The 17686-nt window shown below is 41.7% G+C and overlaps 1 protein-coding gene across 23 annotated transcripts in view; it reads left to right on the top strand.

Moving 5' to 3' along the window:
* The window catches only part of TNRC6B (trinucleotide repeat containing adaptor 6B), a 249989-nt gene that overhangs the window by 199312 nt on the left and 32991 nt on the right, over window positions 1-17686 (top strand). For all 23 annotated transcript variants that reach the window (XM_049627530.1, XM_049627529.1, XM_049627537.1 and 20 more), the window contains 5 exons: window positions 848-1023; window positions 3250-3324; window positions 4420-4465; window positions 5910-6058; window positions 11296-11421. In XM_049627530.1, coding sequence (XP_049483487.1) covers window positions 848-1023; window positions 3250-3324; window positions 4420-4465; window positions 5910-6058; window positions 11296-11421 — 572 coding nt within the window. The remainder of the gene's footprint in view (window positions 1-847; window positions 1024-3249; window positions 3325-4419; window positions 4466-5909; window positions 6059-11295; window positions 11422-17686) is intronic.

A 17686-nucleotide genomic window follows, 5' to 3' on the forward strand; every position in this document is an offset into this window, starting at 1 on the left:
AGCTGGCAACGTGTTGTCACAGCAGTTTGCAAAACTTTGTAAACCGATGCTATGGAATGTCTCGTAGGAAGTTCCTCCGTTGAAAAATTGAGTTTCAAGTGCCCATTTTCACTTGTTTGTAGTTTTCTTAAAAAGTATTCCAACATCTCTTTTCTGCCATATTGCAGACTTAAAGAATTATCTTCTTTTATTTTTAAAGTGTGGTCATATCGAATTCTCAAAATTTGAATGAGAATAATTCTGTTATCAGTTTTATTGTGTGATATTTCTGACTCTTCTAGTGCCCATGAAGAAGTACAATCATTGCTGTATTCTAGAAGTTCATTCTTGTGTCTGTAATTTGACTGCAGTTTAAAAATTATCGATCTCCTTCCCTGCATAGAAATAGCTTTATAAAGACCTTGATTTCATCATGATTTTCACAGTAAAACTGGTCGTATCATCACGGGAAATACCATGCCATAGACTTGAAATAGACCCGAAATGCTGGTGGAAGATATTAACCAGACCCTTGGCACAAGGAGGTACTTCAGCAGTACTGTCAGGATTTTTAGGTGTCTTTCCCAACCTCAGAATCACCCTTCCTCCATCACAAAACTTGCACTTTTCTCCAGATTTTTAAGAAAGTCTTCTATTCTTCAGGATCCTCTGTAGTTAAAGCTATAGTTATACTTCTCTTTTGTCTGAGCAATGTGAATGTAGAAGGGGGTAGAATATTTGCCTGGCCGTATAGATGGATTAGATAAGATGGCAAATATCCCAGAATGCCGTGTTCATAAGGACCAATCGTTGTGGTTATTGTTATATGTAGCTGTTGCATACAGTCCCTCCATTTTTTTTCTTAAAGATTCCAAATCTATGCAAGATGGCTGGGGGGAGAGTGACGGTCCAGTGACGGGAACTCGCCATCCCAGCTGGGAAGAGGAGGACGATGGAGGAGTCTGGAATACCGCCGGCTCTCAGGGAAGTGCTTCCTCCCACAACTCAGCAAGCTGGGGACAAGGAGGAAAGAAGCAGATGAAGGTAGCCCACTTTAGAAATGTTCGAGCTTGTTTCTTCATTCTTAGAAGGCAGAACTGAGAATTTTCTAATGGAAGGATCCCTGAGGTGCTAAGTAAGGGGGAAAATATTTTCTTAAGAGCAAATTGAGTACTTCCTCTTTACTCCTCATCTTCCTTCCCCATGACCTTGAAACCTCGAACCTCAGAGCTGTTGCTGTGGGTAAAGTGGAATTTTCAGAGACAGGAGATTTTTTTTTTCACTTTTAGTTTCCATATTATAATTCTTCAGAAGCTTTCAAGGCACACTTTGTAAATGTTTTATGCTTTTGCATTCTAAAACCAAGGAAGGCCTTAGGGTAAGTCCCCATGATATATAGAAGAGAAACCAGAGTAAGATAGCTTTTCCAGTGGCAATCAGCGGGATTGGTTTTTCTCCGATGCGGGAAATTCCAAAACCCAGAACCGTCCTCCCAGCAAAGCAAAGTGCTGGAGCACAAGCCTGATGCAGCAACCAGGTGATGTGCCTACGTCCCGTACCAGCTTGCATTTGAAAGCTGTTGGCTTTCCATATCTTGGAGCAGCTCCACGTCCCCCTTGATGTGCCTAATTCGATGAGGACTTTGGTTTCAATGTAGAACAGGTCTTTGAACCTGAACCACTCTCTCAGCAGAGGTGTTCTTTTCCCTTCCACAGATAAATTGATGGAAATTAGAAGTGGGCAGCCATATAATTTCAACTTCACAGTGAATATTGTCCTGGTTTCAAATACCAAGGGCCGTCCTAGAAGGTCTTCAGTTGGCTAAGGGGGCTGCGCCTTCATCACTTTTTGCTGTAGGATATTAATTTTGTTCTGAACATAGTAACTCAATAGCCTAAGAGCACAGGTAGTTCCTGTTGGAGACATCCCGTTTAAGCGCCCGTTACAGTTTCCCTTCTGAGGGCTTCTTTCTGTTCGCCCTAGTCACAAAAGGAATTATTCAGTAAACTCCTCGGCATTTTTGTACTCTCAGGCTATCTGGCCTGTTGTGGTCTTGTTTTTGTCATTTACAAACTCCCATTGAGAAGGAATGAAAAGGCAGTCAAGGGAGACTGCTTACTGACCAGAAGTGACCAGGGGGAAGGTGCTCACCCACTCAGGCTGCCCCATGACTGACCTTTTTTTTTTTTAAACTGATTGTGATGCAGATACAGATAACGTAAAATGTACCGTTTTAACCACCTTTAAGTGTGCACAGTTCAGTAGCATTGAGTACATTCAGCACCATTCAACACTAGATGATGTGACCATCAACACCATCTAGACACAAAACTCTTTTCATCTTGCAAAACTGAAACTCCGTTCACATTAGGCAAATCTACCAATTCTCCCCTCCCTCCACTGAGGGCTTTTTTGACCTTAAAACCTGTAACTGAACTTAAATTAACTTACTCGCTTCCAAGAATTAATAACACCGACATAACAAATACCATCAAAACACAGTTTTTATTTGAAGAATGCACAAATGCACAAAGCCCCGTCACCACCTCTCCCCACCAAGTCCTCATCATAGTCCAACCTGCCTTCTCTGCAGAAGTAAAGTGGAGCTGATAGGGGTCCTCTTCAGGGAGAAGCTAGGTTGTCCCTTCTTAAGAAATAAAAACTCACATCCGCCTTGCTTTACAGTAAGATCAGGGATGGTGTCTTTGGCTAGGCGTCTTTCCCACTGGGGACCCATGTCCTTTATACTACGTAACAAGCAGATGAAGCGCTGCATAGATGAGTCCTCATTGTATCCACACAGAGACTAATGACCAGTTTAAATAACCTATTTAAATAGGCTAGTGCCTATTTATTTTCCAGATAATAGGCACTAGCATCAAACTCTTTCTTTTCTTTTAATACAAACTGGCTTAGGTTACAAGAAGATACTAAAAGGGAAAGTACTAGCATGCGAACATTGTATTTTAGAAAATCTGATATTGACCTTCTACTTATAAGGTAAAAACACCAGCTGACTATATGTTTTTCCAGTTACTTCTAATTCAGTGTGACGAATAAAATAAGAATGAAAACATAGATAGAACTAGAGAACTTACTCTTCCAGACTAACTGAAAATATCAAAATAACCACAGTTAAAGAGGGAAATTTGGGTTCAAAAAGGTAAACTGTTGGTTCTGCATTTTCAATCAGTACTTAAATGCAACTCAGCTATGAAGTGAGATTAAATAAATTATTTGGTTCTGAGGTTACACATTTCATTTCTGTAGTGTTCACTGAAAGGAGGAAACAATGATTCATGGATGAATCCTCTTGCCAAACAGTTTTCAAATATGGGATTGCTGGTAAGTTTCATTTTCTCCTGTGTATAATATACCCCATCTTTTACTTTTAGCACAAATGTTAAGACCACTGTCACATATAGTTCAAAATTCTAGATTTAGGGGTGCCTGGGTGGCTTAGTTAGGCATCTGACTCTTGACTTTGGCTCAGGTCATGATCTCACAGTTCATGGTTTCAAGCCCTGCATTGGGCTCTGCATTGACAGTGCAGAGCCTGCTTGGCATCCTCTCTCTTCCTCTCTCTCTCTGCCCTTTCCCCCCTCAAAATAAATAAATAAACTTTAAATCTGTCTTAATTTAAAAAACAAAACAAAGTTACAGATTTGGAAACTGGTTAAACAATATGTCTCATTTGGATTGAGCAATATTTATTTTCTCTTATTTTTAATGAAATAACTCCAATACCTAGAGGTTATGACTTTTGAATTTGTAGTCCTTGTACCCTTTTCCTTAGGTGGTTAGGGGAAGAAAGAGCCAGGCCCTTGAAACTTACATAATTTTCCCTGACTACTGCTGTACCAGTTTTACTATTATAATTTTGAAAATGACAACAACTGCACAATAACTAGAGAGATTATTTATAATTAATTATATAGGGAATTCTTGTAGGATTTCTCTCTCTCTCTCTTTTTTTTAATCTCTTGGGAACATCGTGGGGACACCCCGTCCCTGGTTGCCAAAAGACAAACGGCTTGACTTGGCTGCACATTTCCAGATTTCATGACTTGACAAGTCACGAGAAGAAGTTGTCGTCATTTGGCTGACACTCCTGGAATTTGATCCCGAGCCGACTGGAACTTGAGGACAGGGTTTTATTTCTCTGAGCAGCTATTTAGCTGTTGCTCTGTCCGTAGAATTGCTGAAACTGACTGATTCTATGTGAAAATCGAATTTACAAATGTAGACCCAGCAGCAATCAAATTAGTCATATTATAAATGAGATTGTCTTCATTCCCGTGTAAGGTTCACATCAAAGGACCTTGTGTGGTCCCACTAGTAAGCTGTCACTCCCACATAAATAATGCCTTTTTTTTTTTCTCTCTGATTCAAACATTGAATTCAAACCTTAATCCTCCCTCACCGTTGCTTATTTTTCAGAGTCAAACTGAAGATAATCCAAGCAGCAAAATGGATTTGTCTGTAGGTGTGTATCACTCCACTAATGTGAACGGGATATATTGTTGTTAATGATGTCACGTTGGTTCCCTCCTCCATTTGCCTGGGCTGGGTGCTAGTCAGCAGACACGAAGGATCGTCCTACACACTAGGTAGGGACTGAAGACTGAAATAGCTGCAGGATCCAAGAAAGTAACGTAAAGGAGTGGGGTATGCCAGGTATGAGAAATTGGGACTCGGAGGCCACCTGTAAGGCGGCCACTTGACCGCCCTTGGCAGTTGTTGCCTTGGAGGGTAAAGGCCCAGCTTTGTCAGCAATTCAGACATATGTTGACATCCTGATTTTTGAATACTGGAAACTAATTCAGATTTTAAAAACTGTGGTGTGTGGCCGAACAAAATATGTCTGTGGCCCCGCCAGACTCCACTCTCAGATTTCTCATCGCGTGTGCTCCGAGATGTTTCATTACTGACGAGCTGTCCCAGTGCGAGTGGAGCAGATGCCGTGTCAGCCCTTAGTCTGTGGGCTCCTCACCGTGATGCTGTTGCTCGCTTTGAGGACCTTAAAAAGAATCAAACCGAGAAGAAAGTAAAACAGTCCTGGGTCCTAAGGGAAAGAGCCTTTGATCGATGACAGTTTAAAATCTAAGAATGACAGGGTGCCTGGGTGACCCAGTTAAGCGTCCGACTCTTGATTTCAGCTCAGGTCATGATTTCATGGTTCGTGAGTTCGAGCCCCGAGTCGGACTCCGTGCTATCAGCGCAGAAGCTGCTTGGGATTCTCTCTCTCTCTTTCTTTCTCTGCCCCTCCCCCACTCGCTCGCAAGTCTCTCTCTCTCTCTCTCTCTCTCAAAATAAACAAGTAAACTTTAAAAAAGAAAAAGTCTAAGAATAACAAAAACGTAAGCTTCCAGGGGTACTGATCATGCCCCATGTACAATAGCACATTTCCAGAGCTTTGAAGAAAAGAGGACCATCATGGTACCTAGGAAATCACATTGTTCACTTGATGTGTTCACGTCTGAGTTCTAAATTCTAGGGTCACAGCTGTGCCTAATAGGCCTCTTTATCCCCAATAACTGTTTCACAACCAACCCTACTCATTTATCTGGCAGATGCTAAAATAGCGGCAAGAGACAAATTCTCTCACTGAGGACATTTGAATTTATGAGCCAGTTATACTCCTCAAACACATCAATAACCAGTTAGGATATTTTTTTAGTTGGATTTTTACCAGTTTGGCCCTAAGTCTCTCTTTCAGTCTTCCATTGAAAACAAGCTACAACAGATACAGATCTTTTAAAAAGAAACAAAAGGATCCACATGTGCTCCAGGGAGGGTCTCCAGCAGCCTCAACCAACAAGATCTCTCGTGGTCTTACACTTGACACCCCCGGGACGCAAGTGGGACTGGTCACTCCTGGTCAAAACATTGGTTCTTGAAATTTTCACTTCTTCTGTGCTACTTTTCAGGGAGCCTTCCAGATAAAAAATTTGACGTGGACAAGAGAGCGATGAATCTCGGGGATTTTAATGATATCATGAGGAAGGATCGATCTGGGTTCCGTCCACCTAATTCCAAAGACATGGGAACCACAGATAGTGGGCCTTATTTTGAGAAGGTGAGTTGAATCCTTTGAGATAATAATTCATGTGAACCACTTTGGTTTCCATTTGTTTTTTTGATAATTAATTCCAGGAGGAAATGTAGAATTACTGAATTAATTAATGAGCAAAACGCAGACATCACCTGCTTTTAAGTGGTGACGTAAAAACAATTGATGTCAACAGGTGATTGGGCAGTAGCTAGAACCATCCGTCCTTAGCATGTGAGTATGGTGAAGGTGGTCTGAATTTTTGGAAATTTTATGAAACTTGGAGGGGGTATATGGTCTGACTTTTTACAGTAAAAGAAATGCACACTCAAAATGTGTAGAAGAAATTTTAGAGATAAATTTATTCTGAATTCTTTTTTCTGCTGCTTTGGAATGAGAAATTAAATTTGGGATCTTGTGTGAACAATCTGTATCTCCCAAGGCCTTGCCTTCTAGCTTTGTCAAGATGGCCCAGAACTTGGTCTTTTGATGTTTCGAAGAGACTTCCTTTGTTTTCTCTCTCCATTTCCCCAGTGACCTATTTTTAGTTACAGTGGTACACTGTCCAAATTCTCAAGTACCTGATTTCAATGTGTCATTTATACCTATTTGTTTTGATTTTTATCAGTTCTAATGGAGGAGATCATTCCTTGATTCAGAATACAGATTTTCCATGGCCCCGGTCTTCAGAAAGCGGTTAAAACTGAAAGTTTTAGATCTAGCACATTTTTGACACCACTGATGCTGGTCCAGGCAGCAACAGATTCACAAGATTACTCTGGCTTCTGTTTTCAGCAGCCACATCGTTAGAGTAATCGATATTAGATGTATAAAAATAAAGTGTCTGGCAATGTTTATCTTCACGCAATGGGCAGAATGTGTTACTGACTTAGAGAATAAGAAAAAATCTGGATCAGAGATGACAGATGGTGTCTGTTGGGCCAAGTGTGATGACTCTTACCAGATCCAAATTCCATCCTCGTTTATTGCTAATACACTCTAATTCTGTTTGTTCCTAGTGTTTCTCTCTTGTCCCTTCTTGCATTCTGTTGCTTCACTAACCAACACTCCTTGTGATTGGCTAACTCCTACTGCTTTTCAGCTGACTTTGCCTTTCTCCAATCAAGATGGGTGCCTTGGGGATGAGGCTCCCTGCTCTCCCTTCTCCCCTTCTCCCAGCTACAAGCTGTCTCCCTCTGGTTCCACACTACCCAACGTCAGCCTTGGAGCAATCGGCACAGGGCTCAACCCCCAAAACTTCGCTGCTAGACAAGTAAGGAGGCCTCTCAAATTTATAACTGCTCGGCTGTGGCCTCGCCTTGGCCCTGGTCTGCAGTTTATTGCATTTTTTGTCTGTCTTGGGAAATTTGTTGATTACTGAATGCACAGAATGATGCTAAGTATTAGGCTTTAGATCTTTCAGCCCATAGAACCCATCTCTCTTCATGTTTTCTCAACATGGATTTTATTTTCAATCTGTTTCTTTAGTCCTCTCATATTTGGTCATAAGTTCACATTTAATAAGTTAACTAATAACTGGCTTAGGAAAATGTTAAAGAGGCTACATAGGTATCTTATGACGCCTAACTTAGCAACTTATTTACCATTTTTAACATTAGATTGAATGGCAAGTGATACTTTTGAAGTCTGTTCAATTTGATAAGACTTCTAACTAGAAAACAGTGGCAAAACTAGTAAAGAGTAAATACTTGAGCATTACAGCATCTTAAAATCTAATGTCCTTAAGCGTAAAATATAATAATTAACCAGAGAAAGGTAATTTGATATGCGAGAACGAAGCTTTGGGAAGACTGGATATTGTTCAGATGTGGCAAACAGCCTGGGGCATCCCGTTCGCTAGGGGTGCGTCTCCGTGGTCCCGGGAAGGGCTGTGCACTGGGCGAGACCGGCAGGGCTGGCCCCCTAAGGCCCCCTCTCTCACCTTTGCGGGCCTAAGGCAGCCTGAGGGGCTGTCACTGCAGCTCCTGTGTAGTTCTCGCAGAGAAAACCAGGAATTTGGAGACAATTCCCTTGGGACGGTGACTCCAGGGATGATATTTTCCTAGCCACAGTTCTGTGACCACTTACCTGTCACTGTGGCTTTCACCTCAGGATATCATGGAAGGATGTTTAATTATTAATTGTATCCATTCTGTTTCCACATGAGGGCTTTCGCATACAAGTTAAAGGATGATGTAAAACCTCTCTCACACCATAGTCCTCCAGTTACACGCAGGTCTTTCATACGCTTCTAATTGTTGCCTTAGCACATTTTTTAAATGGATCATGTTATATCCATGTATTCAGTTGGTTATCTCTGGTTTGGGAGTTACGGGTAATTTCTTGTTTTCTTTATTTTTTATATTTCCCTGTATTTCTTAATGTTTCCATAGAGAATGTAGATGTGCGTTGCTTTTATAAACAGAGAAGAAATAATTACATCAGCGGTTTTGGGCAGCTTTTTTGTTGAGGATTGAGGTATACAAAATATGAGTTACCCTAACACTCTTGACCAATGATTATAAACATGCCCACAGGATCACATGTTTATCAAATGCCATTAGTATATAATTTTTAGCATAACATAAACCAGCCAAAGTATCCGTGCACTGGACACTAAGAAAAGGTCATTCCTCTTTGATTTCTTTTGGTTTGGTTTTTTGTTTTGTTTTTTGAATCTGTGGATTGCTACAAAGTCCATTGTGAATCAACTAAATATGATCATGACTTTTTTCACACGTGACTATTTTCATGCAGACTTCATATACTTCCTATTTAAAAATTAAAATGTGAGGTTTTTATTTTAAAATCACAGATTTCAGTCAGCTTGCTAACACTGTTTTTAATTTATTTGCCTTTCTGAGTTAAACACTGTAGTTGAGGCAAATATCACCAATAAATATTGGACTCAGGTCATCGTATAACAGTGAAGCTGTAGAAATAACCAGATTAACTGCGGTTAACGTATAAATAGCGTTTGATGACCGCTTTCCTAATTTCTAAATACACTTAAAAAAAAAAAAACTGAATCTATATGATTGCCTCTAGACATATTAGTGTGCAAAATAGCTACTTCTAAGCTAAGAAAGCAAATGACAGTGCCAGGTTTCATATTTAAAAAGAGAGAAGGTGTCGTTTGATAGATTGCCATTGACTCATCTGTACTATTATCCATATTGGACGTATCACAGGGCTTGATATGATCTTAGAGATACTTGATAAAGAAAACCTGAAACCTCAAGTGGGGGTAGGGGGCATCTGTCCACTGGGAATGTGCAGGTAGGGCCTGATTTCACAAGAACTAAACAAAAAGTGAAATTCCTTTTAATATTTCTTACCAAAAGAGCAGTTGGAATTTAAAATGATCCTCACAAAGCAGTTTTGGACCAGTTAAAACATGGATTCTGGGAAGGACTTCAGCTACCAGTAACCCCACCATCCAAGGACCCGTCCAAGGTCATTACTTTGATAGTGAAGTATGAGAATCATCTTAGCAGAATATTCTCAATGAAACAGATGTTTCTTGTGTTCTTGAGAATGATCAGTAGGTAAGCTACCAGCTACCATGATCTCAGAAAAGTTAGAGCCAAGCCACGTCACCTTAGAGTGACAATTTTGATTAGTAAGTCAGGGGAAGTGGAGACATTATAGTTTGTAGAATTAAAGGTCTTTTCATGTTTTAAGAGTCCTTTGGGAGATTTAAAATTCATGGTGGATCTTTGATTTTCTTTTATGACATAGACACAGATTTTGATTGTCTTTTCCACTTTATGTTCATAGCCATTTTTATTTTCAGTGCTTTTAAGTTCATTAATTTTCCAGTAGCAGTCCCTTAATCTATTTTGAATCATTAAGCCATTGAAATATCGTTAGTGTTGTAGAACTTAATGGTGCTGTTCCAAAATTCTTCTTTAAAATTACCTTAATCCCCGTGAAGCCATGGATAAGTTGGTGACTTCCGTTCAGAATACACAGGCTAGGTATATAGGCAGTGGTCCAGCTGCCTTCACTAAGGATGTGCAGTAGGATGTTGCCAAGTGTATGAAATTGGTGGGTCATGGTGTTAGCATCCTACAGACTAGGACTTTATTATAGAGTTCTGGGAATACAGAGAAGGAAATATTAAGCTGGTGGTTGAAAGACAGAATGGAAAATAACTATAACATGACTTGCTGATGCCATCAAAGAATGACTTTAAGTGTTTTGAGAACATATAGGTGGGTCAGTTAATTTGAATGTGAACCGAGGAAGAAAGTTGGGGGAAGCCTTCCTTTATGAGGATGAGCTCTGAGCTGGGCCTCAAGGCCAAGTGAAGATGGTGTAGAAACTTTCCTCAGACAGAAGGAACAGTGTCAAGTTATCAAATATGGCTTTTTTGGCTGAAGGGCTTTTCTCAGCTCGAAACAAGTCAGAAGGGCCATCATATAGCCTGGTTTTCTGTAATTCTTTGATTGGAATAGCCTAGAAGTGGTCCAGTGAGTTCGTCCTCCAGAAATCAGGGAATTAAGCTTATTTTTTACCAGGCTGGCATTCATACACTGGAATGAAAAGTTACAGGTGAGTAATGAGGTTTTTTTTAGTGCCCCATAATGGTTTTTCACTTTATCCTTTTCTGCTTTTGTTTTTTTAAATCTCACTCTTGATTTAGATTTTGTCATCTAGCAAAGGAGGGATCAAGCAGACCCAAGATATCAAGCAGACCCAAGATAGGAAAGCCTGTTTAGATCTGGAGTAGAGTTCTTAAGGAGCTAGACTACAAGCGGGTGGCACTGATTCTATGATTGAATAATCAAGCCAGAGACATTACTATCATAGTGTTGTTTTACAGTTGATATTATACAGAAGCCTGCATTTGTGCTCAGGTGCCTTTCAAGGTGGAGCTCAGATTATTGGATTTGAGAATAAACTTGGTAAACCCAGTCTTTAAAAGAAAAAAAGAGAGTAGTCGAAATAAACATTATATTGCCTCTACCTTTCAATTACAAAAAAAAAAAAAAAAAATGCTTTTTTGAAACATTTGACCAAATGTAAGCCTTTCGGTTATAGAGTGCCTCAGACTGCAGGGGTGGTGGTGCTGTGTGCATGATTTGATTTGGATAATTTTCCCTAGCATTCTGAGACCAGGAATTTTTCGGTTATAAAATTCTGTGATTCCACGGAACACAGGATATGATTCTTCTGAGGGATAGAAAGCCAGAACTGTTTCTTTTTCACGTTTTCTTACGTTAACAAAAAAGCCTTAACTGTTGCTGTTGTGTTTGCAGGGTGGCAATCATGGTTTGTTTGGAAATAGCACAGCACAATCGAGAGGTATGCACACGCCAGTGCAGCCGCTAAATTCTTCTCCTAATCTCCGGGCGCAAGTGCCTCCCCAGTTTATTTCCCCCCAGGTAAGCGATTTTATGTTTCCACGATTCAGCAGTAAAGCCTCTACAGGCGGTGCCCAGTTGCCAACTGGGTTTTGTGGGCAGAAAAAGCAGAAAAGGAATAAATAGTTACCCAAATGTCTAAAATGTAAAAAGTCTCGGGGCACCTGGGGGGCTCAGTCAGTTAAGCGTCCGCCTTTGGCTCAGGTCATGATCTCATGGCTCATGGGTTCAAGCCTGTGTCAGACTCTGTGCTGACAGCTCGGAGCCTGGAGGCTGCTTCAGATTCTGTGTCTTCCTCTCTCTCTGCCCCTCCCCCACTCGTGCTCGCTCGCTCTCGTGCTCTCTCTCTCTCAAAAATAAACAAACATTAAACAAAATTTTTAATGTAAAAAATCCAGATCAAGATTTTTGGAACAAAATGTCCAACTCCTTGTTTTATGGTATCGTACACACAAAGATGGTTTTCTATGAAAAGCATTATGATTACATTCCTTTTCGATCTCTCCGTATTTTTTCCAGTACGGCGTGCATGGGTTTAATTGCGTGTAATTGAAACTACCGTACAAGTACTGCACTGTACTGATGTGCCAGTATTCTGAAATCGGTTGCCCTTGAGGATTCCCCTGCAGGTAGATGGGAGAATAGCCAGGTTCTGACGTATTCTGAGACGTTTTGAGGAGCTGGATGCTGAAGTGCTGACTAGATGCTCCAGGGGAGTGTTGAGAACAGATGAAGCGGCAGAGACTCCTTCATGGAGCAGCTCTGCGTTGTGGGATACAGTCCTTTGTTTGGGAAACCCTTTAGGTCTGTTTCTTAGTAGGACATGTGCAGCGCACTGTTTGCAGGCTCCAGGTGACAGATTTGTGCCAGTCTGCCACAGAGCCCCTCGTGTGTCTGTGAGAAAGTGGGTCCGAAGAGCAACATCGAAGTTGGTGAGCCCGTGTGAGGATTCAGCGTGGGACCTTGGTCTCCTCATAATGTTCCTTCGGTGAACTGAGATCAAAAGCGAGGAGTTCATCCCATCCGACAAAAGGGGGCGGGGCACTTAACTAGGTCCAATCAGCAGATCGTACAGGGTCAGGTTTTATTGCTGTTTTGTTGTTTGAAATATCTTTTAAGACAAAGTCTTAAAACATTTTATTTGAGGGGCACCCGGGTGGTTCGGTCCATTAGGTGTCCGACTCTTGCTTTCAGCTCAGGTCACCATCCCAGGATCATGAGATTGGATCCCGCATCAGGTTCCTTGCTGAGCTTGGAGCCTGCTTAAGATTCTGTCTCTCTCCCCTTCTCTGTTCCTCCCCTGCTCATGTGTACACCCTCTCTCTTTCTTTCAAAGGTGTGTGTGTGTGTGTGTGTGTGTGTGTGTGTGTGTGTGTGTGTGTATTTTTTAACCATAACCTATAGATTTCAAATTCTGTTTTTGACATTGAGTCTGTAACTGTCTTAGTAGAGGAAGGAATGTTCCTCGTCCTGCCCTGGGTGTCTGGGAGTCCTCTTAAGTGTCTCTCCTTCCTCACCCCTCTAAGTGCCAGTCATTCTCCAGGTCCCAGGTGGCAGTCTGTCCTTTAAGAGCTGTTCCTAACTTCCCTGGCACTCCACAGTGGTTGTGTCTTCTTAACTCCATGAGCTCCCTCCCACATGTCAGGCCACAGTCCTGTGGTTACCAACTATCTGCGGTGTGCCTGGTAGTGTGTTGGCCTCACACGGTGGAGAAACCACCGCCTCCTAACACAGCCTCCTGGAGTTGCTGGGGGTGATAGCAGAACACTCAGCAAACAGGCAGCATGATAAATGTGATGTAGAAATGTTTAACACAGTTTGGAAGCTGGGCGAGGCCGTGCACTAGGAGTGACAGTTAAGCTGGGCCTTAAAGAATGAGTCAGTTTGCTGAGCAGAGCCAGGTTTAAATGTGCAGCAGGAGCGGCTTGGAGGACAAGGGGCAGTAATATCTGGAAGAACGTGGCATGTTTGGAAAAATGCAGTCGGTTTGAATAATTAGATTAAGCTTGTTGAAGCATATAGCTGTTGTCTAGAATGGAAGAGGAAAAAACTAGTCAGGGAGTTTGGCACCAGATTTGGAAAAGCTTTCTTTGCCTTGCTAAGGAGTTTGGACTCTGTCCCTTGTAACCGTTATCTGGGCGACTTCTTAAACACACAGTTTCCAGGTCTTCTGCAATCTACTGAGACACAATCTTGGGAGTTAGGGCCTAGTAACCCCCTGCTGATTTTTATCTGCACCCTAAGGTTTAGCTGCTGCTGCTATAGATAATGTACCATTGGGCAAAATTGTTCAGCTGAGCGGCAATGTAGGAAAACTTAGGTTTTGGAAAAAATAACATTGACAGTAATGTGGAGGACATATTTGAATGGCAGACTAACTAGAGCAAAGGAGCTCAGTTACAAGGCTAGTCCAGGAGTCCGGGTAAGGAGGTGGCAGTGGGAATGAAGACATTGTGAAGGTCCCAGATGACCTTTGTGTTGTGGGATACCGCAGTCACCTCTCCAGTCTCTCCTTACTCTGCATATCCACGGCATCTGACATAGTTGATCATGTCGTCCCTTTTGAAACTTTCATTCATCTGGTTTTTGGACACCTTGTATATTGGTTCTCCACCTGCCTTTCTTTCTCCATCTTCTTTACAAGCTCCTCCTCCCCTCCCCAACATTTAAATGTTAGGGGCACCTGGTGGCTCAGTCAGTGAATCATCTGACTTTGGCTCAAGTCATTATCTCATGGCTCTTGAGTTCAAACCCCAAGTGGGGCTTTGTGCTCACAGCTCAGAGCCTGGAGCCTGCTTCAGATTCTGTGTCTCCCTCTCTGTCTCTGCTCCTCCCCTGCTTGTGCGCTCTCTCTCTCTCTCTCTCTCAAAAATAAATAAAAACATTAAAAAAAAAATCAGAGTGACCCAGTCACAGTCCTTGAACTTCTCCTCACCATCAGCAGCTACTGCTGGGTGACTTCACCCAGCAAATGACTTTAGGTATGACAGGGCCAAAACTGAGTCTTCAGCCCAGATCTCCGTTCTCAATTCCACGGGCTTCTGGGCATCTCTGCTAGGATGCCCTATAGGCACTTCATGTCAACATGTCCGAAACAGAGCTCATGATTTCATCCCATACTCCCCTCTAAAACATCCCCTTCCTCTAAGTAAGCAGCACTTCCCCTCTGCAGGTGCTTGGGCCACAGGCCACAGAGCTAGTGGTGAGGCCTCTCACGGTCCACATTCAGTCCATCAACAAGTTCCCCTTTAGAACTTTGTCCTGAATCTGACCCTTCCCTACCGCCTCCTCTAACATGACCCATGGCGAGCGACCACCGTTTCTTTCCCAGAAATGGCCTCCTGACTGGTCCTGCCCTGTCATATACAACACCTGCCTGCCTCCAGTCTGTTCTGCACCCAGCATTCTGACTGATCCTCTAAAACCACGCTATCCAGGGTAGGCCTTAGGCCACCTGAGCACTTGAAATGTGACCAGTGGAGTGGAAGAACTGAAATTTTAATTTTAATTGATTTAAATTTAAATAGACATGCCTGGTTGGTGGCTACGGAATGAATACTGCAGAGGTGGAGCTTTTCCAGCATCACAGAAAGCTAAGGGTAAATCATGTCACTACTTTAACCTCTCATAGCTCCTTCTCTCGCTGAAAATACAAAGCCAGCTCTTTGCTGTTGTCTTTGACGCTCTTGGTGACCTCCTGCCACCCCCACCCACACCTACCACTCTCCACTCAACTGGCCCCAGCGCACCAGGGGTGCTTCTAGAACAGTCTTCTCCCAGATTGCCACACGGCTCCATCTGTATTTGCTTCAGATCTCTGCCGCCGTGGCACCTTCTCGGAGAGGCTTTCCCAGGCCGGGCTGAGGACAGTACGGCACCACTTGGCTGTCACGCCCCCAGGCGCGTGTTAAGGTTCACAGTGGCAGGGTCTGTGTCTACTTTGTTCACTGCTGGATCCTGAACATCCACAACTGTGCAGGGCATGCATTTTGAGTAAATATATGTCAAATCATGGGAAGACGCATTTCAGAATGATTCAGAAAGTAGAATATTGTTAGGAAAAGAACTTAGTCTGAGAGACTTATAGGCTGCCAATCTCTTTATGACCAAAGTATCTGCTGTGCATGGAAAAGAAAAGTATTTGTGTTCTACATTTTTGGGATTTGTTTAGCAAAACGTGGTTAACATTATTTGATGCATAATGGGGGCAGAATATTAAACAATGAAAACTTCAAATTTTTCAGGTTTTTTTCCCTAACATTTCCATATTTTAAAAAACAAAGGAGCTGGATAGCTTTTTTTTTTTTTTTTTTTTTAAAGTAGAGGCAATATAATAACCACACTGAAAGTTTGGATAATGGAGAAAAAATTCTTCCAGAAACCCCCAACGCAGATGCAAAGACAGGGATTATTTTTACAAAATCCCCTACTCAGACTTTTCGTATCCAGACACACTTTCCACATCATGACATCCATGGTCACTATATCCTACTGTTTGTGTTAACTTTGGGTCATACATAGTATTTTCCTGTTACTACATAGTTTTCCTGTTGATTGTTCTTAATGAAGAAGGCATAATGTTCCATCAGGTAAACTTACTTTGATTTCCTGGGACATTCTCTTTGCCTATTATTGGATAGTAAATTATTTCTAATTTTTCACTGTTCTAAATAATGCAGTAGAGAAACTCATATACTTAGATCTTATATGCGATCCTTATACATAGATATTTTGCCCACATTATTTCCAAATTTAGTTGCCCAGGATGAAATTTATGGGTCAAAGTACATGAACACTTATGGTTTTTGAAAATACCAACTTTTACATCCATTTTAACTGTCTTTAGGGGCAGTCAGTATTCAGTGTGAACATGGGAAGAAGACACTGAAACTCATCTTTAAGATTTGTTACAGATATTCCAGGCGTTGGGTTTCTGCCTTGCCTTTTTCCTCCTGTTACTCAAATATTCAGAACGTAACCTACTCTACCAGGCTTTTGTCTTGCTTTAAACTGCTGTCATTTTGCACCTGCAGTGCTTTGTTAAATGCCATATTGACTCCAACTAGATCTTCCCTTTCTCCAGCCCAGCTGGAGGTTGAAGGGCTTTTAAGCCAGAATAATTAACTCCCTGCTACGGGAATGTGCCAACCTGCACTTTAATTACTCTGAGTCCCAGGTATGAATAGCCATTTGCCAGGAGCCTAGTGGTGCTTCTCTCTGGTCCTTTTGTATTCATTGGAGGACAGTGCATGTGCGGTCTGGGGGAGGGAAACATGGGGCAGAGCTAGACAGGAAGTCCTCAAAGTATAACCTTTATAGTTGTTATAACTGTCACTTCATGGCACACATGAGATACTGGCATTCAAATTAAATTTAAAGTATAAAAACACCTTGTGTTAGCATTTCTTTCTTTTATTTTCTTTTTTTTAATATTTTATTTTTAAGTAACCTCTACACCCAACTTGGGACTTGAACCCACAACCCCAAGATCAAGAGCCAGCACACTCCACCCACTGAACCAGCCAGAGGCCCCTGTGTTAGCATTTCTTTATAGTCTTTCTGTACCTATCTGTCTTTAAACAATATAGTTTCATTTTGCCTTTTTTGCACTTGATGTGACAAAAACTTGCAGTTTATATAGCCTTCTCTGACTTTTTTTTCACTTGATACTGTTTCTGAGATTTCCCCAGGTTGATTTGGTCAGTTATGATTCATATAGTACTCTGTTACGTGAATATACCATCATTTATCTTTTCCACCACCAGCAGACATTTGGGTAGTTTCCAGGTTTCTGCTATTAGGAGGAATGCTGCTGTGAAGATTCCTATATTTGTCTCCTAGGATGGATTTGTTTCCTAGGGTACTGCTGGATCATACGCAGGTTTTACTTCGAATGGTAGTTTCTGTAGCTAATATCAAGTGATAGGAATGTGGGAGGTGGGTGGGAAGAATGGGCTCTTGGCAAAGGATGTCCTACTGTCTCAAGACTGAAGAGAAATGGGTCGATGAAGAGACCAGCTGATTTGTTCAGTAGAGCTTTTAGAACTGAACCGAGAAGTGGGAAGAAAGAGCTCAGACAATAGCTATTTATTTTGGAGGCCAGCAGGTTGGAAAACAAAATAAGCAGAGTAGATTTCCCATGAATCATAGAATAATCCTTTCCCTTTGGAAGGGAAATTAGAAACAATGCTGATGGCCTCGGAGCACCACTGTCCCATAGAAATATGACACAAACCCCATAATGTAATTTCAAATTTTTGGTAGCCACATTTAAAAAGATAAATAG

The sequence above is a fragment of the Panthera uncia genome, chromosome B4, assembly GCF_023721935.1.
Source record: "Panthera uncia isolate 11264 chromosome B4, Puncia_PCG_1.0, whole genome shotgun sequence".
In the NCBI taxonomy this organism is placed as follows: domain Eukaryota; kingdom Metazoa; phylum Chordata; class Mammalia; order Carnivora; family Felidae; genus Panthera; species Panthera uncia.